Below are 25,817 nucleotides of genomic sequence, written 5' to 3'. Positions count from 1 at the left end.
ATTTTGAGGAGTGCACCATAAAATACTTGTTTGGGTGCTTAATATAAGAAAAAATTACAAAATCGCAAAAACCAATAAACTTATTTAATGCTATAAAATTTAAATAGTATTCTAAATATATCCTAACATTAAATATCTTATTCACACTAAGTAAATTTCTAATAAATATAAATCTCACATTAAATAGAAGTATAAAAAGAATTTTAACAATTAAAGCACATTAAAATATAATATTTTTTTTATTAATTACGTTAAAAAAAATTTATATTAAATATCACATCAAATATTGCATCAATTTTTGTTTGTTTTGGTCTTCACACATGTTGATATTTGTGTAACGGGTAACCAAGGAAAATTATACTATGTATCCTCAATTTTACCTATTCCTCCACAATATTTTAAAAATATCAACAAAAAAATTAAATTTTTTATTTTACTAAATTAAATTCTTTTTTTTTTTACCATTTAAATATTTTCAAATCAATTATGGAAAACTTAAAAAAAAGAATCTGATACAGAAACATTGTACCAAAAACTTTAAAAAATATTTTCGATATAGAAGATTGAGAAAGTATGTATCTAAAATATTTAAAAAAAGTTTTTTTTTATAAAAAATTAAAAATATATACAAAAAATTTATATCGAAATACTTTTAAAAAAAAGTTCAATACAAAAGATTGAAAATAGGTGTATCGAAAACTTTAAAAAAAAATTGTATACATGGCTAAAAATGTTAAAAGAAATAATAAAAATTACCAAAAAACTTTAAAAAAAAAAGTATTCTAATAATGAATTGTCTTCTGAAAATGTTTAAAAAAGTTTTTTAATACTTTCGAAAACTTCAAAATAAATTTTTTGATACAATAAATTTTCCGATAAATATATATATACTGGGAACTTTTTAAGAAAAATTAAAGAGTAAATGGTATAATAATAAAAAATAAAAAGTTTTAATATCTATACTATGATATATATATTATTTCACCGTATTTGTGAGAATAGAAATTTAATTTGAGGAGTACAAGATATAATTTTCGTAACCAAAGGACCAAAACGGGTTAAAAGAGGTAGGATTCTGGTTGGGCTCAAAAATCAAAATATATAGTGGAAGGTTGGAAGCTAAAAGTGAAATTTAAGCAGTAATGAATGAGTGAGCATGTCCTGTCCCCACAGCAAGTTGTTATGAGATAATGAAACCTGATGTCGAGTGTGAACGGTGCAAGGAAAGGCGAGGTCAACCTCATCCTCATCGTCTGTGACTTACATTTATATTTGGTTTGCAAACACAACACAACAACAAAAAAGATTGGGCAGAGTGTGGAAATATATAATGATACGCAGGTTGTAGAGGGTATCCATTTGCCTCCACACATATCCACCCAACCGAAAGCCAAATTTATTAAACGAAGAATCCAAATCTTCATAAACAACTTTTTTCTTATATTCTCTATCATAAAAATGTTATATCAAATTTACTTTAACACTAATTTGTTTTTTTTTTTTTATGAATTGATTTTAGTTATTGATAGATGTTCAATTTTTTTATTATTTTTTTTTTCTGTCAAAATTAATCTTCTGTATTATTTATATATAATATTATTGGGAGAACAAGTAAATTTAAGTGAGCGAATAATCGTATTTCCATTATATAATTTCTTATTCCATATTAAAAAAAAAATAAAAAAAATTATTCTAAAAGTTATGTGTTGGAGATGCGTCTTCTCTCTTACTATAAAAAAAGGGTAGGTTATGTTGTAATAAATAGTATGGTATTTTTATTTTTATTTTTTATAAAAAAGTTAGGTAGTAAAAAAGTCTAAAAAAACATATTGTTATTTATATAGTGAAATTTAATGTTTTAAAACCTGAATATCAAATGGAAAATAAATACACTAGACATAACCCATGTGATGTACAGGTAGTTTAAAAAAGTATGCGAAAATAAAACACTCTATTTTATATTTTGAAATATTTCTTTATAAACATATTTGATATAATGTTTGATTAAAATTAAAAAAAAAAACTTAAGATATTTCATATTTATACATTTTTATAAAATATTAGATTGTAAAACTATATTTACTCTAAGTTCTTCCATCCATGTCTTTTCTCTAACGTTGTCCCATTCAGCAATGTGTTTAATGACATTTATTTTCATATTATAAACTACAACCACTATAAAAAAAAAGCACCAAACTTATATAAACATGCTATAAACATATTTGATAACGTTTAAATAAGACTGTAAGAAAAATTATCAATCATCCTATCATCTTTAGAGGTAACAAATATATTAGAGAAAACAACAAAATCAAACTAATTTATTGAAATTCTATTAGCATCTATCTTAGTGCAATTAGTCATATCCATTAAATTCAATTTGAATTTGTGTGACTATTGATATTTTGCATCATTTCGACAAACTAAAAAAAGTATGTATGAAATACGTAAAATCTTCCATTATCAATTATTGAAACTGAGCTATGAGTCTTTTCTTTTCATTGACAATAATTTATCTATAATGTCATTTTTTAACTATAACAACATTAATAAATTATAAGGATGACGAAGATATCAATATTATCGAAATTAATAATGTTTAAGTTTAGGTGCATTCAAAATATTATAACTAATGTTGTATATTTTCTCCAAGTTATAAGTCTCTAAGTGATTTTATATTCAATTTAGAGCCATAAATAAACGATTTGCACTTTCGGATGTCACTCAACATTTTTATGTTGAATGTCATCAACAAATATAATTGTAGGTTTCTTTGATTTTATTAAAAGATCGTTATTATAGTTTAAAAAACAATTATTCTTCTATAAATCATCTCCTGAATAAAGTAGATCGTGAATTGGACTAACGAAATAATGATTTAGGACAATATAATATGTTGCAAAACTATTATTTTGTTATGCATCAAGATATTGCATTGAAAATCCATCATAAGCTATGTATTATAGGTTTGTAAGTTACTTGTTAGAAAATCATGTATTGCATCGATTTCTTACTATAAGCAAAAAAAAAAAAAAATTGATCTTTTGTGTTCTTTATTATAAGCAAATTTAACTAACTTTTCAATTTTTTATTTTATCATTCATACAATAGCTTTCATTAAATTTTTATTTGATTTTCCAATTCTACTACTACATTAATTGAAACAATTTTTAAGGTCCAAATACATGTTTAAAGTTACAAAGATAGACCATAGACCAATAATGGAAAAAGAAAATAAAGATAACCAATCCTATTTCAATTTCAAGCTTCAATTTTGTAGATAATTACTTTGGCTTGGGATAGTCATTACTTAATTGTAAAGTTAAGTGATTACTTTTAATAATATATATGGTCTAAAGTTTATAGGATATCAATTAAACAATATTAATAGCTAATCATTTTCACATGTATTTCGTGAGATTTTTTAGAGTAATGGTTACATTTAATAGTTATTATGTAGATTATAGTTATTATGTAGATTATAGCTATTATACGTAGTTATGATTGTTTTATTTTCCCATTAACGGATTGTTTTCAAAGACAATAATTATATTTTAGTAATTATTAAGTTTCAGTTATTATAGGTACAACTAACAATGATTCTTTTATTTGATGTTGCAGATTTGAGTGTTGTATTTTTTATTTTATTTTATATTTTAGAAAAGATATTAAATTATATAATAATTAATTCACATAACTGTGTCGTCTCACAATAAATGTTGTTTAAAGTTTTTGCACATATATTAAAAAATACAATATTCATAAAAAATACCAAATTATCAATTTTATTAATGAATTTTTCACTATTATCAATCTAAAATATAATAATATTTTAAAAGTGATGTATATAGTAATCATTAAATGATAATATAAAAAATATTAAAATTATATTAAAAATTATAAATAATATTTATTTTAAAATAATTTTTTTTGTTAAAGTGACATTTGTTATGAAATAGTGGAAATAACTATTATGACATGTGAGAATTTTTTTATTTATAGATGTAATTGGCGTTAAGATTTTATATAAAAGATTATAAGATTAAATTAGTAGAAGATAGAAATGTTTTTGATTCCTTGTTTTGCTCTATAATAATAAAATTTGATTACTCATGTTGTCTAGCCTTGTAGGGTTGAATTTAATGTAGACAAAAAAATGGAAGATTGTTTAGGGAAAGTAAGGAGGTGGTGGGGTGTCCCCATTCCCTACCAGAGTTGCTCACTCATAAAACGACAGGCTATGCTCCTTTTCCCGAGCCGTGTGATATTTGCCTGGTCCCCTACTTTGTCGGGTTGTCGTTTGGAACGCATGTATGTTGGTCCTACCACACTTGCATATCTTTTCACTTTTTATTCCATTATCTTCTCGCCAATTTCTCCTCATCTCTGCCAAAATTACCCTTACACGGTTACATCTCACAACTCACAACGTCTTTTTACTTTTACAAATCCAACCTTATAGGACAAGATAGGCTATATAACCCTTGTCTCTTCACTTTTCACATATTCCACGTAATTAATTATATTAAAATTAATCAATATTATTAAAATATAATAATATAAAATTGTTGATATGTTTTATTTATAATTTTTTTTAAGGTGTTAAGTTAGAGATAATGGTAATTATTGAGAAATGTGATTAAAATTATAAAATGAATGAGTATATGAAGAACTTATTTAAACATTTAAATCGAGAAATTTTACTTTAAATGTTTTTAGAATAAAAAATATAATAAGTCGGTCAAGAATATATTAAAATTTATGTTTTTAACTCACTAAAAGTTTAAAGATTATTTTCAATGCCAACTTTTATTTTTTATTTCTTAATAAATTTTTAAAATATTTATTAATATTAAAACATTTATTAACAGGAGCTAGTAAATATGATTTTAAGAAAACCTTATTCTATTGCTTAAGAAAAAAATCCAATGTGATTATTCAAATTTACAACTACTCTTAATGATGGTTATCTAATAGACATGAGTGACTTATGAGTGGGTTACGCAGAAATTAGATAAATAAAATTTGAAGAAATTGAGTAAACGACGTTGATTTAGTGATAAAATTTTAAAATGTTAAGCTAAAAACAAATATTGGTGGACATCCAACCACCTATTACCACCTATTTAATCTCTCAAGTGAGAAAGAATAGAGAATCTTTTCATATATGTGATATATTAATGATGTAATAAGAAGAAAGAAAATCAGAAAGAATAAAATATTAAATGAGTACATATAAATTATTAGGTACATGTCTTATAGTTGTTAACCAAAACAACTTATAAATTTTAAGAAATTACACAAGAAAGTAAAAAAAAAAATATTTGAATACAGTTCATAAATTGAAAGTAAACAATCTGGAAATTGCATTAAATGTAAATGACAGAAAAGACTCCAATTTTTTTTTTTTTTTTAAAATAGTAAATGTTTATAATTAATTGTTAATTTTGTTAGAGGGATTAGTTGAACTCGTGACTTTTTTGTTACTTCAATTCCTCAAACTACAAAGAGAGTTTGAATCCCCTCAAACCCTCAAATACTTGAAGGTCTATTTATAAGAGAGAAAGAAAGAAATAATTTAGTAATTAAAATATTAAATGCATTTTTTTTATTTTTACTCTTTCTCTAGCACATAAATGAATTATGAAGTATTTAAGAAAATCTCAACTCCCGAAACCCTTCAAATCTCTTTGAAAGTTAAAGTGTATAACAGTTTAAATGAATGATAAATCACAAGAAAATAAAAAACATCGAAAATAAATGTGTAGAAGTTGAAAGTTCAAGAATTACAAATACGTTAAAAATAAATTAATATAATTAGAAATGTTTGAATTGATAAAGACTTCCAATTAAATTGACAAAAAGTATAGTGACATATTAAGAGTCATTCATTATTTTCAATTTAGACTTAGTTTTTTGAAATCAAACAACTCTTATTAAAAGAGTCTTTGATCGTTATATATAATTGCTAAATGCAAAAATTCATTTTTGATACTATGTTTGCTCATCTCTTAATGTTATGGTGTTACATTTGTTGATTTTATTGCCGGTGAAGGTAAAAAGAAAATATAATAGGATAAAATAGTATTTTCCAATAATTAAAAAATACATAAAAAAGAATATCATCTCTCAAATTAGAAGATATTAAAAGTAAAAGTAAGTGATAAAATATGATATAATATATTCTATTATATTTAATTTATTTAATTTTCTTTTTAACAATTCAAATAATAGAATATAAATTTTTTCAATTCTATTTTATTTTGTTTCACACTATAATTCATACAGAATCTAAATCCAAATTACATTCTAAAAATACGTATTGAATTGAGGAACATCCTCATTGAATTAGTCTTTTTGTCTCAAGTTGAATTAGTGCATATTTAGTTACACATTACAATTGGTAAAATTCCTTTGAGTCAAACGACAAAATCAAACATGCCCTAGTTGTCTAGTAATCACTTTTTCTGTCAATTATTTTTTGTGATATCTGCTTATTCACTGTCTTGTGAATATCTCACGATCCCTGTGAGATTGGAAGAGAAATTGAAATTGAAAAAATCCATGTTATGATTTTTTCCAAGGGTAGTAGAGTATAGACAAAGAAAATAGTAAGAGAGAGAGAGAGAATCTAGAAGGAAGAGGAAAGATAGAAAAAAAGAAAGAGAAAAGTAGAATACCAATTTAAAGCAAAACAAACATTGATGGAGGAAGAGACCCCACAAACTATACCAGACATGTGGGGTCCACACTCTACCACCCCTCTTCTTCTTCTTCAACTTCTTCACATTCCATCATCACTATTCTCACCTAACCATTTTTCATTTATTACATTCTTCTTCTCTTAAAAACTTGCCTTCAAATTCATTCACCTCTCCCTCAAATTCTTCAGAAAAATCAAAACTTTTCTCAACCCAGTTGTTGAAATTGTGGTGGGTTGATGTCTACTGTGTCTAAAGATGATAACTTGGCACTTTCTTCAGAAGATTCTTCTAGCCCAGATGAGTCTGAGCTTGAATTGGGTCTTGGGCTAAGCCTTTCTCACACTGTTAAAGCGCATCAGTATCATAATCACCAACATGCTTCTTATGCTAGAATTTTCACTGCTAAGGATTTTTCTTCTTCTCCTTCCTCTGCTGGGAACAAGAGACCTGCTGATTCTCTTGATGCTACCAACCGTCCAAGGTTTTTACCATCTTAATTTTGCAAATTTTTCTTTATTTATTTGGTTTTAATAGGTTATTATTATGTTACACACTAATTTAGATAATCAGTTTATGATTTAATCTTTAGCATATTCATAGATATGGTGTTATGGATTACATGTTGTTACTTCCCTTAGGTTATGTCTGGATGCAGGATTCTGAATGGGATAACTTATTTTTCTTTTCTTATAAACTACGTAGCTATGAAATGTTTCTACGTTGTAGGATCATGTATCATGTTTTTACTTTTGAGCAGATTATCTGTTATGTTATTCTTTCAATTTTTTAAAATCTCAAATACATACTAAAACATAGACTTAGGACCTTTGTAGCACCAACACATCTGATTGATTGAAGGGGTGTCCGACATGTCTCAGTGTCATACACTGACACTTTGATTACACTCCATCCAAACATACCTTTAAGTAATTCAAAGTTCATAGAAACATATTTCATTTTACTTGATCAGATATATTTTTTAAATATGAGGTTACTTTCATCACAATTTTACTCTTTGAGAACTCGTTTTGTTTGTGTTGCTGCAAATATTCAAGAGGATTTAGTTGATAGTATCTGTGAAAGGAATGGTAAAGGTATTTTCAAGTGATTCTTTTTGTTTTAGGATGATTAGACTAATTTGGTTGCGTACATGTTAAATTCCATAAATTCTTTAGACTATCATAAACAAATTTAACTGAAGTTATATGGTATTTGATTAATTATTGATCCAGTTCCATTGGTAAATATACAATCTACTAAATTTCATCTGATGCATAATTAAGAGTTTCCTTATAATTTGATGCAGCTGCTTAAAAAAATAAAATAAGAGGAAAGGTATAACTTATAGTTAAGTTCAACTGCTTAAGAGTTTCTTGCTTTTAAAGTAAAATCATTTTAATGTTTTAAAAGGTTTGGTTTGTAATATACCAATTCTAAGCAAGGTTGTCATGTCTAGGAGACACCATTTTATATTGTGTTGCTGTCCCTTTCTAGAAACAAAATAAGTCAAGTATTTACCAAATTTTTCTATCTTATTCCTTTGCTGATGTGGTTGTCATTTCTTTTGTGATTGAATTTACCAAACAGTCAAGTAGTTGGATGGCCTCCCCTTCGAACATATCGAGTGAATAGCTTTAATAACCAAGTTAAATCAACTGAACCATTTAACTCTGTGGCCGAGAAGAGCAAGAACAATAATACTGTGGTTAGGAAGAATACTGACAACAGAGTCATAGATAACAGCATTAATATCAAAGATAAAAGACACGTCAAGAATTCCCCATTTGTCAAAGTAAATATGGATGGGATACCGATTGGAAGAAAGGTTAATTTGAGCTCTCACAGTTCCTACGAAACCTTGGCACAGACATTGGAGGACATGTTTAACGAATACGAATCAACTACAGGTATAGCTTGCAAAGGTATTTTTTCTTGATTTCTACACTTATCATCAGAAGAAAGAGAATTCCACTCATTTTTTTAAACAAATATCCCACAACTCAATATTTTCATCATTTAAAAAAATTCTCGTGTACTTCAGTCATACTTGCTATTGTTCTCTATATCATATTTCTATTATGAGAAGTCCATTTAATTGTGTTTTCGATGTGTCCTATTACTTTTTCGCCCAAATGGTATTGACATCACGGTCAACAGGATCAAGTGGGAAGGATCACGACATGACTATCCGAGGAGAATGGCATTCAAAATTGTTGGATGGATCTTCTAAATTTGTACTGACTTATGAAGACAAAGAAGGAGATTGGATGCTTGTTGGAGATGTTCCTTGGGGGTAAGTAAACTAGTTTTCTATTGCATTTAATTAAAGTAATAATGAAGGGCTGTGATGCACGGATACACCAATTTCCTCGCCATATCTGTGTCAAATACTTATCTGATACAAATACGCCAAGAATACATATCCGAAAGGTATCCCTTTAGCGAAGGGATATCTTGTTTTCTCTGCTTTGATATTTATTTATCTTACTCTTTTCAAATCACATTCAGGATGTTCGTTAGTTCTGTGAAGAGACTAAGAATCATGAGGACATCCGAGGCTAACGGACTCGGTGAGCAGATGCATTATTATACCTAACACAACTCAACTTACCTTATATACATTTTTATTTTGCTAATTTGATTATTTTTTTGCAGGACCAAGATTGGAAGAAAAGAACATCAGACAGAAAAACAAGCCTATATAGATATTATTTTCATGGCTAAAGGATAAGAGAAACTTACTTATCACCTTATATGTAACACGAAATAGAAGAAGCAGGAAAAAACAGAAATTGAAAAAAGTAAAGGAAGTACAGCAAGTAAATGGATTTTGAGAGTTAAATGATCAAATCTTGTGTTTTTTTGTTTTGGTCTTGGTTTCCTGATTCAGTTTTTTTTTTTTGCTTAACTTGGAATATCTGGCATTGCCTCTATAAATCATCACTTGGATGATGCAGGCATCATAAAATTTCATGTAATAATCTTACTGATCATACATACTATTTGTTAATGCTGTAAATGTGAGGTGCTTGCTAACTTTCTTAGCCTCATCTACTTCTGATTGAACTTTCTTTCCATGCTGTATTGATTATTTGTCCCTTACTTTAATAGCAATCATTAAAAATTGAAGCTAATAATGATCTAGTGCAAACACATACTCAAGTGATTTATGGTTGTAGCCTTCAGACAAAGCTATATAATGTGTTTGTTTGTCCTCAATTTTATGGTTCAGAACTTAAAAGCACACACAATCTTGTTTGTACAAAAAGGAATGTTTGCTGCAATTTTGACCTAGTCATCACTTTTAGGTATTTGTGTCATTCATTTTGACAATAATAGCATGTAATTAGGCAAGTACCCATGGATGAATTGTTAATAAGAACTCCTTTACTTTAAGGAATATAAAACTATTTAAATATATACACTCGATCCCGAGTTATAGAAATTTTTTTAAAAAATAAATGTCATTTTCGATATAATTTTAGTTATTTTTTTAATTGTACCATTCAATTACTATTCTATACACTATTTCTAAAATATTAATTCTACTTTATATTTATGATGGAAGATATATCATTAGTTAATAAGAGTAATTAAATAAAGTGATTTCTTTATTTTTTTTATTTATTGTATTTTTTAATATGCTTGTAAAAATTGTAATCGACACTTATTTTGAAATAAAAAAAAGTAATGCATACACATTTCAAATAATGTACAATTGTTTTATTTGGTTTTCTTACTTAAATATCGGAAAACGTTATTTGAAAATCAAAATTATTGTCAGTACGATATATATATATTTATTTATTTGGAATATGTCTTGGTTTTTATTTTTACTTCTATTTCTCTTTCAGGAGTTATAAATGATATATTTTTATACGGTATTGAATTTTTTAAATTCAAAATGACATTACTCTAAGAATGCACTGCTGCACAAAATCATGGTACACTTAAAAAATTATTTGCATATAAATTAATCCATCTTGATATACATATTTTAAGAGCAAATGTAAGTCACAAAATTGATTACAAAATTACAAGAAATTAACAAAATTACAGCTCTAAGTAAAATGGAAGAACTCAATTTTTGGTTCCTAAAGAAGGCCATTAACTGGTGATGTACCAACTACTGTCATCTCTTTGTTAGCAGATACTGTTTCATTTTTTCTACCACTTTTCCTCCTTGGCTTTGCCTCTCCTAGCATCATAATAACATCTCTCATGGAGGGTCTGTCCTTAGGTAGTTTGGCAGTGCAAAGAAGTGCTATTCTGAGAACTAAAAGCATCTCTTCTTGAACAAGCTTGCAGTTTCCTACACTAGGATCTAATGCCTCTTCTGGAGAATTTTTGTCTATCTTCCTTCTAATCCACCCTACAATGTCTATAGATTCTCCAAACTCTGAATCTAATGGCCGTTTTCCTGTTATGAGCTCCAACAGGACTATTCCAAAGCTGTAAATGTCAATCTTTTCATCTACCTTCAATGAGTATCCATATTCTGCCAAATAGTAAAGGATTGAAATGGTTAGAAATGTGAGTCTTTTACATATTTTTGCTAATCATGTTATAGATGTGAAATATCCACTAGACTAATCTCCGTCGGAGAATCTGGCTGGTCACCTCAAATGGGGCCTTTCCTCCCAACCAAGTTTTTTTTATTCACGGTGCTCAAACTCGAGACCTTACTTTAAGAATCTGAGTCCAGTCCCATTCAGAGCAACACAATGTTGGTTGAATCTTAAATATCTAAGAATGAAGAAACATTGCTTACCCTTCAAAAATGAACATAGGCAGTATTCTATTCTAATATGGTTTGAAAGATATATTATTCTTTGAACTTTTAACTAACCTATACTAGCTCTTTAAGTATTCTGAAAAACCACAGTAGTCATTAGCTTGGAAAGCAAGTAAGAACTAGTAACTCACCAGGGGCAATGTATCCATATGATCCAGCAATCATGGAGACTGTTTCATTCTTCCGGATCATCATCTTGGCTAATCCGAAATCTGCTATCCTTGCCTCGAGATTTGCGTCAAGCAGTATATTATTCGACTTGATGTCTCGATGAATAACAGGTGGATGACAGTCATGATGAAGATAAGCAAGTCCATGTGCAACTCCTAGAGCAATATTATATCGCGAAACCCAATCTACAAGCAATCTCTCCGATTGCTTACCATGCAAGGCATGTCCAAGATTTCCATTGAGCATAAACTCATAAATTATCATAACATCAGTGTCATTATAAAGAAATCCTAGTAGTCTAACAATGTTTCTATGCCTTAGTCTCCCTAAAAGATTCACCTCTCCGATAAGATCATCGCTACTTCCCGTTTCGATATCAGATCCTGATCTCCACAATTTTTTGACTGCCACAGCTGTACTTGATTGTGGTATCTCAGCCTTATAAACAACACCAGTTGCTCCCATGCCGATAACGTTTGTTTCCTTGATGCAGGATAAGATATCAGTGCTTGTAAAATCGAGTCTTTGAAATGCCATCAATCTCCAAGGCCAGGCTTTGCTACCTCTATAAAATCTTCCTCGGAAGCACAATCCTTCAGTGTACCATTTCATGTATATAGATCTTGCTACCAAAGTAGAAACTCCAATGGCCAAGATAAATGATATTCCAATGATCCATCCTACAATAACATGCTTTATGTGTGAGCTTCCACGCCTCAATGAAGAATATGCTGAGGTTTTTTCACATGGAGGGAAGACACCACCACATAGGCCAGCATTTCCTACAAGATCATTTGGATTTATTGCTCTTAGCATGCCATTTTCCGGGACAGGACCTTCTAGCTTGTTGTATGAGACATTGAATGTTTCTAGAGCCGGAGACATACCGAAGCTATCAGGTATTTTACCTGTTAGAGAGTTATTAGCAAGATCAAGAATGGCCAATGTAGGCATGGCTGCTATTGCTTTTGGGATGATACCTGTCAATCGGTTGTTCTGCAGGCTCAATTTTACCAATTTCTGACATGAAGCAATGCTTTTTGGAATGATTCCGGAGAAAAAGTTTGATGAGAGATCGAGGACTCCGAGCGAGGGACAATCCTGGAATTGGTCTGGTATATCACCTTCCAAATTGTTGTTTGAGACTATGAATGTTTGCAGATTCAGAATGGAAATAATGGTGGAAGGAAGAGAAGAATGAAGGTTGTTTCTTGAGAAATCAATGAATGAAAGAGAAGTGGAAGAAGCAATGTCATCAGGAATTCCACCAGTGAGACTATTGTTAGCCAATTCTAGCCTCTGAAGCTTCTCAAGCTTACCAAAACCAACAGGAATTGTACCAGAAAGAAAATTATTTTGAATCCGAACGCGAACAAGCGAAGGACATTTCGATAGGCTTGCTGGAATTGGACCCTTGAAGGCATTGTTGAAAAGTATAAGCTTGGTGAGATTTCCCTTAGTGCAAAGAGTTTCTGGAATCTCGCCGAAGAGTGAATTGGATGATACATCCAACCACTGCAACGACGAGTTCTTGCCGAGGTTACTAGGCAATGACCCTGACAAGGAATTATTCCATAGCTCAAGTACCTTTAGTTGAGGCAAATCTCCAAGGCCAGAAGGCACAGGACCAGATAACTTGTTCCTCATGAAGTTCAGAAGCTGCAAATTCTTCAGCTGACTTATTTCAGCTGGAATATTTCCTGATAACATGTTGTCTGAGAGATCCAGCAGAACCAAGGAAGTTATGTTTCCAATAGTTGTTGGAATCTTTCCTTCAAAACTGTTCTTGTATAAGAAAACTGTGTTCAAACGCTTGAGCTTTCCCAACTCATCAGGAATTTCACCACCAAGGTTGGCTTCTGCTAAATCAAGATACTTCAACTTGGTTAAATTTCCAAACTCTTTTGGAATTCCACCTTCAAATTCGTTATAACCAATGATCATAGACTCCAGTGAAGAAAGTTTTCCAAGCTCAACCGGGATCTTACCAGTGAGATTATTCCCTGATAGACCAAGGAACTTCAACTTACTCAAGTTACCAATGAATTTCGGAATAGAGCCTTCAAAGAAGCTTCCTCTAAAGTCTAGTGTCTCCAAGGAAGAGATATTTCCAAGTTCCTCAGGAAGATAACCTGAGAAGTTGTTGCTGGATGCATTCAAGGTCACGAGTCCGGACGCCTTTCCAAGGCCTAATGGAAATTCACCAATGAAGAAATTCTGGCTCACGTCCAGACTCTTTAGCATTGAAATATTGGCTATGGAATTTGACAGTGATGACTCAAATCCATTGCAGCACAAGTTAAGAAAAGTGAGACTTTTTAGATTTTGTATCTCATTGGAGACACTTCCACTTAGATTCATGTGTGATAGATCAAGCTTCTCAACAGCTCCAGCTGAGTTGCACTTGACACCATTCCAATTACAATGAGCTTGAGCTGCATATGCACTCTTCCCTATTGCTTTGTCCCACACCTTCCAATCTTTTAGGCTATTCAATGGATCAATGAGACCTGCTTTAATAGAAAGTAAAGCAGATACTTCATTATTTGCTGCAGAAGCAAAGCTATAAGGGAAACAGCAAACGCAACAGAAGATGAAAAACTGAGTTTTCAGCTGCATCTCGTAGTTGTTCTTCTTCTGCTTGATCAGTGTCTCAGTTTTCCACCATTTGCACTCTACTGAAAGAAAAGGGTGTTGTAGGGACTAAGGAGTTGTCACGACACTGACAGAGAGTGATATGTATCGCTTGTTATTGATAAGGAAGTGTTTGAAAGGATATGGTTAATGTAAATATAGGATTGGATATATAATAAGACTATAGGTTAGTTATAAACCATGAATTATTTTTGGTGATTTTTAAAAGGGTTTGTCAGATTTATGGATTGGTATTTGATAGCAGATAATAATGTTAACTTAGAGACAGTGAAGGTTTGGACTTATTGGAAGTTTCTCCAACATAAAACATGGGAGAGAATGTGACCCTTCAATCATGCCATTTAGTTCCTACTTCTTCTTTTATGTGTTATCATTGTCAACTTAAATGAGGAAATAGAGATGTACTTTTTTCACTTTTAATAAAACCAATTGTTTCTCTCCTATTTGTTTATTATGAATCCCTTTTTACAGCAGGGCAGGCACATCCCAACAAAGAAATAAAAGAATTTATATCTTCATCATTTAGTTTCACCCCTAGATTGAGTTTTTGTATCCCTTTTTTAGTAAGGTATATGTAATAAATAATGAGGTTAAGGGAATACATCAAATGTGTAAATCAGTTTTGGACTAACATCAAGTAAGAACTCTTTATTTTGTCACTTCATAATGATTCAGTTATAAGATAAGTTGACGTGTCAGAATAGTAAATTCTCATTAGATGCATATTTAAAATGGTTTATCCTGATAATATGTCTTTTATTTCCACGACTCATCAAAGTCAAAACAAACTTTAAGATTTAGATAGCGGTGGCAGAAATAATGTATTTTCTTTATGTTCAAATAATCCACTCATAATTTTTTATACCGCAATGACTATTTACACACTAAGATTTTAGTCTGTACATGTTATATGAAAAAATGACAAATGACAAAAAAATAATGATGATTTTTATGCATTATCCTTGTTAATCATTTATCATCATAAATGTACAGTGAAAATAATAGCATGAAAGTGATGCATTGTATTAATTAAGGAGTACAGCTAGAAAAAAAATTATAATTACATTAGAAACTAAAAATTAGAGTCTTTTTAAAGACAATTATTTTTGCAAATATGACAATTTAGCAATCCATGCCTGAGATTCAATGTGCAGTGGTGCATGTGAAAAAGATAATAAAAGGAGTTAAAAAAATGTAAGTACTGCTCTAGTACATAGTCAAGGAAACTTTATAACCTCAGTTAAGCTATAAGGATGATTGCTATCAGAACCTTTCCTTTTAGGAAGTTAATAAACAGTATCTAAACTAAAAGCATCTTGCCATGGCCCATGACAGCACATTCAATAAAAAAATATTCATTAATCTACTTCAAGTGTGTTTCATGATTGTCAAAGTTGAATTTCTAGTGGATTTCAAGGATAACTTCTAACTATGACAAAGATTTAGAAATGATGCATAAATGGCCCAACTAACATTATTACCTATGGTTAAAGGTAGGATCTACCAAAACATTTATGTACTTGTGATTATCTTAATATTATCAAAATCTAAACCTAAAAAAGAAATATTAGAACCAATGAAACCATTATCCATCCCCCACTTAATGGATTTATCCTCATAAATGTTAATTATTCATAAAAAAAGGGAATCTTTCCATGTTAGAGGGAGAAAAAAACATTAAAAAAAGACAAATTCTACCATTCATTAATTGTTCTCAAAGAAATGAAAGGGCCACAATTATTGTGGGGTATTCTTTCTTTCTTTTCTTTTTTTTTTTTTTAATAAAAGATTGTGGGGTATTAAGATTATCATTTCCAACATACTAGAATCATATGCAAAAAAGAACCAGCCAATATGAAAATGAATGTAAAAAAAATTTATAGTTCTACAATTTGATAGTACAATATAAAAAAAAAGTTAATTTCTGAGTTTTTATATTTATTTGTTTAACCTTTTTAAAATTTTTGAATTACAAATAAAAACTACTAAAAAAATGCTGGCATTTAGAAAGCATAATAAATTATGAAAAAAATTAGCAAACAAAAGAAAATGGGGCCAAAGTGGAGCACATAATCAATCATGCATATATGAGCCCACCAACTGCCACTTCATTCAGATCAAAATTCATTCTTTTTTGTATTTACATATTTTCTATCTTACAATATTCACATGCAAGCACGTGGGGATGTTGGAATTAGATAAGTGATAATAAACATTACTACTAACCACAACGGTTTTTATTGCCTATAAGTCTATAACACATTTGCCACCTATATATTCATGTAATGGAAGTCATGTGAAATTACAGCTTCCTAGTGAAGTAATTATTATTATTGTTATTATTATTATTTTATGACTTTTTTTTCATTTTCATTATAATTGGTGGGAGAGTGAGGATTTTTTCAAATAATGAATTGGTCATGATACTGAATTATTTGATGGTTGTAATGTTCTTATTTTAGTTGTACTTCATTTTTTCATTATGGGAATCCAAGGAGTGGGTAGATTGGAGAAATGATAAAAAATGAAAACTTGGCTTACGTGTGTCCACATGGGTTTTCATCATTTTAACTAAAAAAGAAAAGAAAAAAATATAACCCATATTACATACAGCAACGAGATGCTAAAACGGGATCAAGGTGCTCCTAATTGCACATGTATGTAATGCATATTGCTTTTCCAATAATCATCATTTTCATTCCTTTTTTTTCTAAAAAAATTCCTTTGTTTCAATTCCCTTCATCAAAATATTGTAAAAAATCTAATTTTATTTATTTTATTGTAAAAAACTACTCCAAAATTATATTTCTTCACCAAAATTTCTAATATGTAAAACGTTTTCTCCAAAAATTTAGTACACAAACTAATATTACATAAAATTTTATTTTTAAAAAATCTGATATGTAAATATTTTTTTAAAATAATTAAAAGATTTTAAATTTTTGAAAAATCAATTTTCAGTAGTGTTAATTTCATTGATGAAATTTCTGATAGTTACTTTCAGAAAAATTATATTTTAAAATTTTCAGTAGTTAAATTTATTCTACTCGAAAATTTCAAAATTTAAAATTTTTAATATGTAATTTCTTTTAAGATTTTAGGTTTGTACACAATATAACTGTAAGAAATTTCGAAAATTGAAATTTTTAGTAGAAAATAATTATCGAAAATTTTAGACAGTTCGAGAAATTTAAAAAAAAAAAAAATTCCAAAATTTAGAACGTGGAATTATGTTCAATTATCAAAATTTATTTTAATGTTCATTATTTATATTTATTTAGGGATACTTTAGTAAATTAAAGGACACAAGATATAAATGAGAAGTACAAGTCTAATAAAATAGATACAAATGCCAATTTTCTCATCTCATATGCTTTAGGTACACCAATATGGTTTGGGCTTTAATGTATTTTTTTTTTTTTTGTCTATTGTATTTGTTAAAAGGAAATTATCCATACCTCCACACTTGTATTTATAGCTCCGGTTTTTCTCTCTCCTCCTAATCATTCGGTTTTCAAGTAATGAATATTAGTAATTTAAAATTCAATTAAAAAAATTAACAAAAAAAATATTTAGAAAAATTGAATTTTTTTTGAATGACTCACTTTTATCTAAAAAATTCATTAACATTTAAATTCAATCATTTGGTTATAATATTAAAGTCTACGATAAAAATAAAGTGCGATAAATAACAAATTTTATTTTTCTTATTTTCATAAGTTTTTACTATGAGAGAGTCTCTTATACCTTCTATTAACAATCAAGTTTAAAATAAACTTTTAAAAATAGAAAATAAAAATTTTTTTCATAAAATATATACAGTCTAGAGTTTTTATTATTTAAAAAAGTACATTATTATTATCTTACTTTTCATGTTCTCTCAATTACAATTAATCTCTTTACGAGTATTCTATTTTGTTATTGATAATTTCAAATAAATACAAATTTTAAACAAAAATTAAAAATATTTTTAAAAAGTTAAAGATGCTTAAAGAAGGTGTGAGAGAAAACAAAATAGAAAAAAATAATTTTGTTCAATACAAAAAATTACAATGTATGACTAAATTCTACAACCGACAACACAAAAATCAGAAAACATTTGTAATTTTTGTCCATTATCTTTTCAAAATATCCTTATGATCAATACTAAAGGTAAAAAAAACTGGACAGTTCACATATACCCCCCCTTCAAAAAATTCAGAAAAAGTTATATTTTTTTTTTAACTGAAAATTTCATTTTTTTCAATAGTTATTTTGTTAATTAAAAAATTGAAAATAAATTTTCTAGTAGTTATTTTCTATTAAGAAATTTTCATTTTTAAATTTTTTGATTAACAAAATAATCATCTTAAAAAATTTGAAAAATTAATTTTTCAGTTGATAATCACTATCAGAAATTTTATTTATTCAAAAAATAACCACCAAAAAATTTAAAAAATAAATTTTTTGATTTTTGATTTTTTTTCAATTTTTTTTTGTCTATAAAAAATTTTGAAAATAAAAGTTTAATAAATAAAAAACAAATTCAAAAGTTTTGAATGGGAGAAAGTAAAAATGATAGAAATAAAATAAAATTTTAAAAAAATTGTGAGAGTAACAGTGAAAGTAAAGAGTATTAAATTTAATTTTTTCAAAAACTGACTCATGGGATAAAGTTACAGGCCTATTGGGCTGAAAATATTTTGTTATGGTTTATCATCATTGGATCAATAGACCCGAGTTGTTGATCTGGTTCAAACATATATATACCAGTGAGAGTGACATATGTGACGCATGGAGCATAAATATCGTAACTAGAAGCTAACAATATTTAATACATTCATATAATTATTTAAAAATATATTTACTTCTTAATATATAATATTTTAATACATTCTACTTTAAAATAAAATATACATTGTTTTAAAATTATTTATTATTATTTTATATTCATTAGGCTAATTTCCCTTTATTACAAAAGAAAATATAACATTTTGTTGATTAATATAATCTAATAATAATAATAATAATAATAATAATAATAATAATTACAACAATAAAAAAATTTAGATAATAAAAATATTATTTAAATAAAACAATCAAGTCAAATGAAAATTTGCTACAGATCAATAGTTGGTGTGAACTTTGTATTTAAACTTTAAGTAAATACTATAACTACAAACAAATTTTATATCTAGTCTTTTGGATATAAAACAATTTCAATTACTTTAACTATTGTTTCTTCTAAATAATTAGAATGTAAAATGAAATATTCAAATAATTATTTGTTATGGTCAATAAAAATCAAAAGTGGATTACTAAAAATTATAGGCAAAAAGAAGTTGTTGATGTTTAACGATAAAATTTCAAGTAGTGAAATGGTTAAAAATTATTGAAATGATTAGAAATTTTTTATTTTCAAACAAATATCGTTAATATTTTTCATCTTTATTTTGATTTGATTATGATATATTTTTTTAATTATAAAAAGAAAAAAAATGCTTAGGAAAAATACTCATCTCCTATATATGGTCTTCAACAATAATGACAAAGATAAATAATGTTATTGAAACATTTTTGGACTAAAAATGTGTCACATATTGAAATTGGTGTGACTTTGTTGCATTTCATAATATCTTTATCCATTGATAAGTTACTTGAATTAAATGCAAGAGGACGGTTGAAAATCAATTGATGAATCGTTATGTGTGATAAACAATGTATTGAAGATATTGAGCTTTTGTTCTTTTTTGTATGAGTTATTGAAATGAAAGATTAGATAAGTGACCAGAACATTTAGGTGTATTAATTAAACTTGGAGTTGCTAAAGATATACAATAATTATACTTGAATGGACAAATAAAATAGTTTACTTTACATTACACATTAACGAAACAAAATATAATAGAAGTAAAATATAAAAGAAATAATGTGCTTCCTAACGTGTCACTTCAAAATTTGCGAGTCTACTAATTTTTAAAATTTATTATGTGCATATAAATGGGTTGTGCCATAATATTCTTGATTTTTATGCCACATGTATTATTAGTGGATTGCCAATGCCATGTCAGCAACATCAATCCACTGTCACAATTTTGCAAAAAGCATAGAATTATCTTCAAAGTGAATGGTTGTGTTTGTGACACACCACTTTTTGTGGACCACAATTTTACTCTATCTTGTGATTTTATTATGACTTCTAGAGAAGCAAGTGTTGAGAATTGCTTCTTTGCCTTTCTCTCTCCTTTCTGCTGGCAATGGCAACTCTGCATTCTCTTGCATTGTCCTCTCCGCTCTACAAAATTCAGAAGCCACGCTCATACTCAGGTACAATCACTCTCTTCAACATTTTCTCCCCTCAACATCACTCTCTTTCACTGTTTTTCTCTCCTCAGCAAGCTTAGGGATTTCAACTTGCATGATTATCAGTGATGATAAATTCATATGAAGTTTAAACTTGAAATTCCACAAATTTTGTGTGGTTAAGGCCTTATGGATTACATTCAACTTGGTAGTCAGGTTTGCCCCAATTGCAAGATTGTTTGTTGATTAGCGTGCTTTCCAGAAGGTCAAATAAACAAAACAAAAGACATTATTTTCTGTGTTTTTTTCTGCCCCCATTTTTTCTTTACAACATAAAATTCTTTATAGATGGCAGAATTTGAAAGTCTATGGTTATTTAGAAGTAACAGAAAATTTACAATTAATAACAAGATTGTACTTTTGTAATGAAGTAATCTTAGAAGAGACTCATTAGTTTCAAGCTACATTTCAATATTCTCTCTACATGTAGAGTAACTTCTAGTATCATCTTCCCTTGACCCCTAACCTTGCACATTTAATTTCTTTGAAGATTGGTAACCCTAGCAAAATAAAAAATGATGCATATGATCTGATTTTCATGGTGAACATTATTGACTCTTTGTTTATGCAGTCCCTTCTTCAATTGTCAATGGAAGCTTGAACTTAAACTCCTCATTCAATGGTCAATATTTACAAGTGCCTCGTTTGAGGTTACCAATGATAACACAAAAAACTCCAATGTACATGCCAGTTATCATGATGGCGAAACCGAAAATACAGTTCATTCAAGGAACTGATGAACTGACAATACCAGATGTGAAGCTGACAAAATCAAGGGATGGAACAAATGGTATGGCTATCTTCAGGTTTGATCAACCCTCCGTGTTTGATTCATCTGGAGAAGTAGGTGATATTACTGGTTTTTACATGATTGATGAGGAAGGAGTCCTTCAATCTGTTGATGTAAATGCTAAATTTGTCAATGGAAAGCCCTCAGGAATTGAAGCTAAGTATATAATGCGGACTCCACGCGACTGGGATAGGTTCATGAGATTTATGGAGCGATACTCCAATGCTAATGATTTGCAATTTGTAAAGTATTGAGTTAAATGTGTTAACTTTTTCCCTTCTATTCCTTTGTCCTCTCTCAACAAGTTTGTTTTCTGCATTTTAGTTACCATGTAACTGTTTTCCTATAGATTTCAAAGCTCATTGTTCTACGGCTTTCTTTTATTATGTTTTGGAAAAATCGCAAGAAATTTTGTTAGGAAATATTGTAATACCAGTATGCAGCTGCATTGCAATTCTGTAAGCATGTTTTGTCATTTGTTTTTTCTACTTAACTTATTTGTGGGTGTCTATTTACCTTTTTTGCATAATAATTATAGTTGAGTGGATTAAACTATTGGAATTTGAAATAGTCAAATAGTTCTTTAAGGAAAAAATTGCACACAAAAAATAATCATACTGAGCAGATCGGAGATGATAAAAGGAAGAAAAGGCTGCCAAACGCTGTGTTACTGGCAATAGCCCTGCAGCAGTCGCATCTATGCATTGCCTCCGTTGAGGACAAAAGCATCATTTGCCAGTGTCATGTCATACCAAATGCTATAAGATTTGTCTGTGAAGAAACTTCTGGTTTCTATCACACTGATGAATCACTTCACAAACGCAAATCTCAACATCAATATGGATTCCATTTCATGCACAATCGCATATAAAAAAATTGAACCTTCCATACTTTGGAAGAGAATGTTACATCAATTTCTTTTCCACCATCAATTGTTTACCAGCCATTTAACAATGATTATTCAATAATGTCAATTGGACAGAGTTTTAAGAAAGACTGCAGAAAAGTTTATTTAATCAAGTGGTATATTTTACTCAGCTGATAATTTTTTTGCCCAAAACAAAATAGCAGAAACGTGAATTATACAAACCAGAAGCAGCAGGTGAGAAAAGAAACAGATCATAATTTGCTCTGGCTGCGTTGATTAAACAGCTATAAATCACTCAAGTGTATACAGAAAAGTGAAGTGCCAAATATACTAAATGAATAGCCATTGTCAAAAGATAGCAATGTAGACACATCCCAACAGAACTGTTCTATCTCCCGATTACAATGTTTAGACTCGTTTATGTTTACCATTAACCATTATAAATTTGTTTATTTTTCCTATATAAATCAAATGAACAAAAAAACTTACATGAAAGAAATTATTAAACCTTCTAAAATGCATTCTAGGAACCACTGAGTAGATAGAATACATGGCGCAGAAATCAGGAAACCCTATAAAAAACGTGTAAAGCAAAAGAATAAGTCCCCACTCTGGGAGCATGGAAACCCGCTCGATATGCTTGGACACATATTCAGCAGTAAGTTCACAGCTAGATCCGAGCAATAAGTTGCAATTCTTCCTCGATTCAGGGACAGCGTATCTCAGTCTGCATTAAACCTCACTGCAGCCGGCATATTATCTTTTACCCTTCCTTTTATAATGGATTTCTTTGCTCATTCTTCCAAGAATTTTTTGCAGCTTCAGCAGATGAATCAGTGGAATCTCCACTACCGTCCTTCGGTTTTGAGAAGAAAGGATCCCACTCATGAGGTCCTACCTCATGCTTCCCCTCATCCAACAAAGCATATTTCCAACTGTTCTCCTCAATGAAGTTTTCATCAATATGACCTTCGACAATATCCTTCCTCATATGTGTAACCTTGTCAATTACTGCTTGTACAGCAACGTCAAATGCGTCTTTAAGAGTTTCTAATTTGGACCGAGGGTCTGCATATACTAGTCTTGGAATGAGACTAATGACCTCTTCTCTCATGATTTTCACTTGTCCAGGAGGTATCTGACCAAGTATTTCCTCTATACTCCTGTTTCTTTTACGAATGTCATCCTCTGGAATGAAGACCGAATACTTGGTATAATTCTTAGGAAGATGCCAAGTGTATTGTGTGTATGCCGAACCTGGATGGAAGAAAACTGGTATACAGCCAGCCAACATTGAATCAAAGGCAGATCTTCGTGTGTATGAATCACCCTGAGGTTGCAAGCAGAACTGCGAGCTTTGAAACATCTGCATTATGCTGCTAGGAGAATGGCATTTGCTTTCACCAAAGTCACATTCTAAAAGGTGACCCACCTTTGATCTTCTGCATTGCTCAATTAATTGACCCCTGATTGATTTGGGGTTGTCAGGACGGGGAGCTCCAGCAAAGGAGAAAAGCCACTTCCTCTCTAATCGCCTCATTCTGTCCTGCCAAATGAACACATCATCATCTTTTGCAGGGTGGAAGTATGTAGGATATGGAATCCCAAAATCATTGGCATTCCAGGGGCTGGACTCTACCACAAGCATGGACATATTCTTCGCTGCTGGTAAAAACAGAAGCTTATTGCCCCAGTCTGACTCTTCCTCAGATAATCTCCGAAAGTCCCACGTTATCCTTCCCGCAACAAGAAAATGATCCTTCCCATTCATTATACCCCACTCTGGCCTCTTCATAAGCCAGTCAACCAGATCAAGCGAAGCCGCATCCCTCCTGGAGATATTATAACCCCAAAGATAACGTGCAATGTCAAACCCAGCGTAAAAGGGTACAAAAACCGCAGAAGCAATGGAAGAATCCTTAGTCAAGCACTCATACTGCTTCATCCGATTGCTAAATATTACATCAACAGCAAACTGATTCGTGGCATACCAACCAGTATCCGAGAACACGCCTTCAACATTCTCAAGCGGTGGTCCAAGGCCAGCATTGGTGGTAAACTTACACATATTAGTCCAAAGACTCAAACTCTTGCACTCCTTCAACATATCCTCATTAAACCTTGAAGGAAGGTCATGGACATAAATATACCTACCCCCACAAGGATCACTCTTATTTTCAGAAGTTCTCAATGCTTTAATAAAAGGAAAATTCTTCTGAGGGGGAGGGGTGTAACTCTTTATCGCCACCGATTGAGGGAAGCCGATCTTTCTAGGAGGGGGTTTCAGTTGAGGTGCATCAGTTACATGGATTGTTTTTGCAGTTTCATAATCAACAGAAACAGGTGTTGATTTGGCTGTTTGATGATCAACAAATTGAGTTGTATTACTACTATCTCCTCTAAGGAAGACAAAATGGAAGTACAAGAGAAATAACCAGAGAAATGCAGATAAGGATGCTAAACAACAAAGGCGTGAATTTTGATTCTTTGGTCCCCCTTTTTCCATTTGGTCAGGGAGCACACCCGCCACAGGGCGCCGTCTCATTGCATTCCAAATTCCAATTTGCAAATTCAATCACCAAATTTTGCAATTCATTTATCAACCACAAAAACCTAAACCTAACCCTAAACCCAAGAGATAAGATTGTGATCAGTGATTAATGTGACAGGGAGTGTTAATTCAGATTGGATTTGATGATCAATCAAAAAATGGGAACGCAGAGGAACAAGATTCGGAAATTTGAAATAGGAAAACGTGTAGTAGTAATAAAAAAAAATAATAATCGGTAGAAAATGAAATAGCTAAATGAGGGAGGAATCGAGACTTACAGAGAGAGGGGAATCGAGAAGTTGAAGGAGGGAATTTTGCAGAGAGAGAGAGAGAGGTTGACAAATCAAGGAGAGAGAAGGGAGTGCAGGTTAGCAACGTGCGCCAGGATGGTCTTAAGACTGATGTGTCGGTGCCCCTTATGATTTTGACACGTGGCTTCATCGATTGGAGAGTCATAATGGAAAGTGCTCCTCTTTTTTTTTTTTTGACAGAATGGAAAGTGCTTTTCTTTTTTTACAAAAGAATAGAAACTAGAAAGTGCTTCTCTCCTCTAATTATTGTTAAGAGTGCATGAAATTGCGGTGTCTGCGCCTGCTCCAAAACACCAAGGTTTTCTTCGTAAGAAAAATGCTTTCAACTTGAAGTATTCTTGTACTTTTGCTGTAAAACTTTGGTGGTACACAGTTTGTTAGTATGTTGTTTTTTATATCAAATGTAGTAGTAGCAACTAGCATGTGGTGGATATTTTATAGATAAAAAGTTTTTTTTTGTTTTTTTAAGAAAAATTATACATTTTTTAATTGAAACTTAATTCACTTTTTCAATTGTACTCCATTTATGTCTGTCTCATTTGGGTTGTGTTTCATTTGGATGGTACAATTTAAGTTTTATTTATTAAAATATCCCTATTAATAATAGTAATTAATGAAGGAATAATTAGT

At 30.0% G+C, this 25,817-nt stretch overlaps 4 protein-coding genes across 5 annotated transcripts; 2 read left to right on the top strand and 2 right to left on the bottom strand.

Annotated features, from left to right (window-relative positions):
* Window positions 1–6,637: 6,637 nt before the first annotated feature.
* Window positions 6,638–9,788, top strand: LOC101488284 (auxin-responsive protein IAA12-like). 2 transcript variants are annotated; one of them, XM_004495002.4, is made up of 5 exons: window positions 6,638–7,185; window positions 8,292–8,611; window positions 8,862–8,997; window positions 9,213–9,274; window positions 9,360–9,788. In XM_004495002.4, exons 1-5 carry the CDS (start codon window positions 6,941–6,943, stop codon window positions 9,407–9,409), a joined length of 813 nt encoding a protein of 270 aa, XP_004495059.1. In that variant the 5' UTR covers window positions 6,638–6,940; the 3' UTR covers window positions 9,410–9,788. The 2 variants fall into 2 exon arrangements, with proteins under 2 accessions (XP_004495059.1, XP_004495058.1); XM_004495001.3 differs by having other exon boundaries at window positions 6,793–7,185; window positions 8,292–8,626.
* An 858-nt stretch (window positions 9,789–10,646) lies between these two features.
* Window positions 10,647–14,433, bottom strand: LOC101515533 (uncharacterized). The gene is made up of 2 exons (XM_004495000.4): window positions 11,631–14,433; window positions 10,647–11,202 (listed from the first exon to the last, which is right to left on the bottom strand). The coding sequence occupies exons 1-2, from the start codon at window positions 14,287–14,289 to the stop codon at window positions 10,799–10,801; spliced, it is 3,063 nt and encodes a 1,020-aa protein (XP_004495057.1). The 5' UTR covers window positions 14,290–14,433; the 3' UTR covers window positions 10,647–10,798.
* Window positions 14,434–20,471: 6,038 nt separating this feature from the next.
* Window positions 20,472–21,954, top strand: LOC101515210 (photosystem II reaction center PSB28 protein, chloroplastic). The gene is made up of 2 exons (XM_004494999.3): window positions 20,472–20,631; window positions 21,239–21,954. The coding sequence occupies exons 1-2, from the start codon at window positions 20,562–20,564 to the stop codon at window positions 21,709–21,711; spliced, it is 543 nt and encodes a 180-aa protein (XP_004495056.1). The 5' UTR covers window positions 20,472–20,561; the 3' UTR covers window positions 21,712–21,954.
* Window positions 21,955–22,629: 675 nt separating this feature from the next.
* Window positions 22,630–25,551, bottom strand: LOC101514883 (xyloglucan galactosyltransferase MUR3-like). Its single transcript, XM_004494998.4, has 2 exons — window positions 25,155–25,551; window positions 22,630–24,950 (listed from the first exon to the last, which is right to left on the bottom strand). The coding sequence occupies exon 2, from the start codon at window positions 24,868–24,870 to the stop codon at window positions 23,101–23,103; it is 1,770 nt and encodes a 589-aa protein (XP_004495055.1). The 5' UTR covers window positions 24,871–24,950; window positions 25,155–25,551; the 3' UTR covers window positions 22,630–23,100.
* Between the last annotated feature and the right edge of the window lie 266 nt (window positions 25,552–25,817).

The sequence above is a fragment of the Cicer arietinum genome, chromosome 4, assembly GCF_000331145.2.
Source record: "Cicer arietinum cultivar CDC Frontier isolate Library 1 chromosome 4, Cicar.CDCFrontier_v2.0, whole genome shotgun sequence".
NCBI lineage: Eukaryota > Viridiplantae > Streptophyta > Magnoliopsida > Fabales > Fabaceae > Cicer > Cicer arietinum.
Note: the sequence above shows the minus strand (reverse complement) of the source record. Positions and strands in the feature narration are given on the sequence as shown.

Excerpts from the sequence above, each read along its gene's own strand:
- LOC101488284 (XM_004495001.3), top strand. The coding sequence starts at position 6,941 with ATGTCTACTGTGTCTAAAGATGATAACTTGGCACTTTCTTCAGAAGAT. Across the intron at positions 7,186-8,291 it reads GATGCTACCAACCGTCCAAG|TCAAGTAGTTGGATGGCCTC; the intron begins GTTTTTACCATC and ends TTTACCAAACAG. Across the intron at positions 8,627-8,861 it reads TACAGGTATAGCTTGCAAAG|GATCAAGTGGGAAGGATCAC; the intron begins GTATTTTTTCTT and ends CACGGTCAACAG.
- LOC101515533 (XM_004495000.4), bottom strand. The coding sequence starts at position 14,289 with ATGCAGCTGAAAACTCAGTTTTTCATCTTCTGTTGCGTTTGCTGTTTC. Across the intron at positions 11,203-11,630 it reads ATATGGATACATTGCCCCTG|AATATGGATACTCATTGAAG; the intron begins GTGAGTTACTAG and ends ACTATTTGGCAG.
- LOC101515210 (XM_004494999.3), top strand. The coding sequence starts at position 20,562 with ATGGCAACTCTGCATTCTCTTGCATTGTCCTCTCCGCTCTACAAAATT. Across the intron at positions 20,632-21,238 it reads GAAGCCACGCTCATACTCAG|TCCCTTCTTCAATTGTCAAT; the intron begins GTACAATCACTC and ends TTGTTTATGCAG.
- LOC101514883 (XM_004494998.4), bottom strand. The coding sequence starts at position 24,870 with ATGAGACGGCGCCCTGTGGCGGGTGTGCTCCCTGACCAAATGGAAAAA.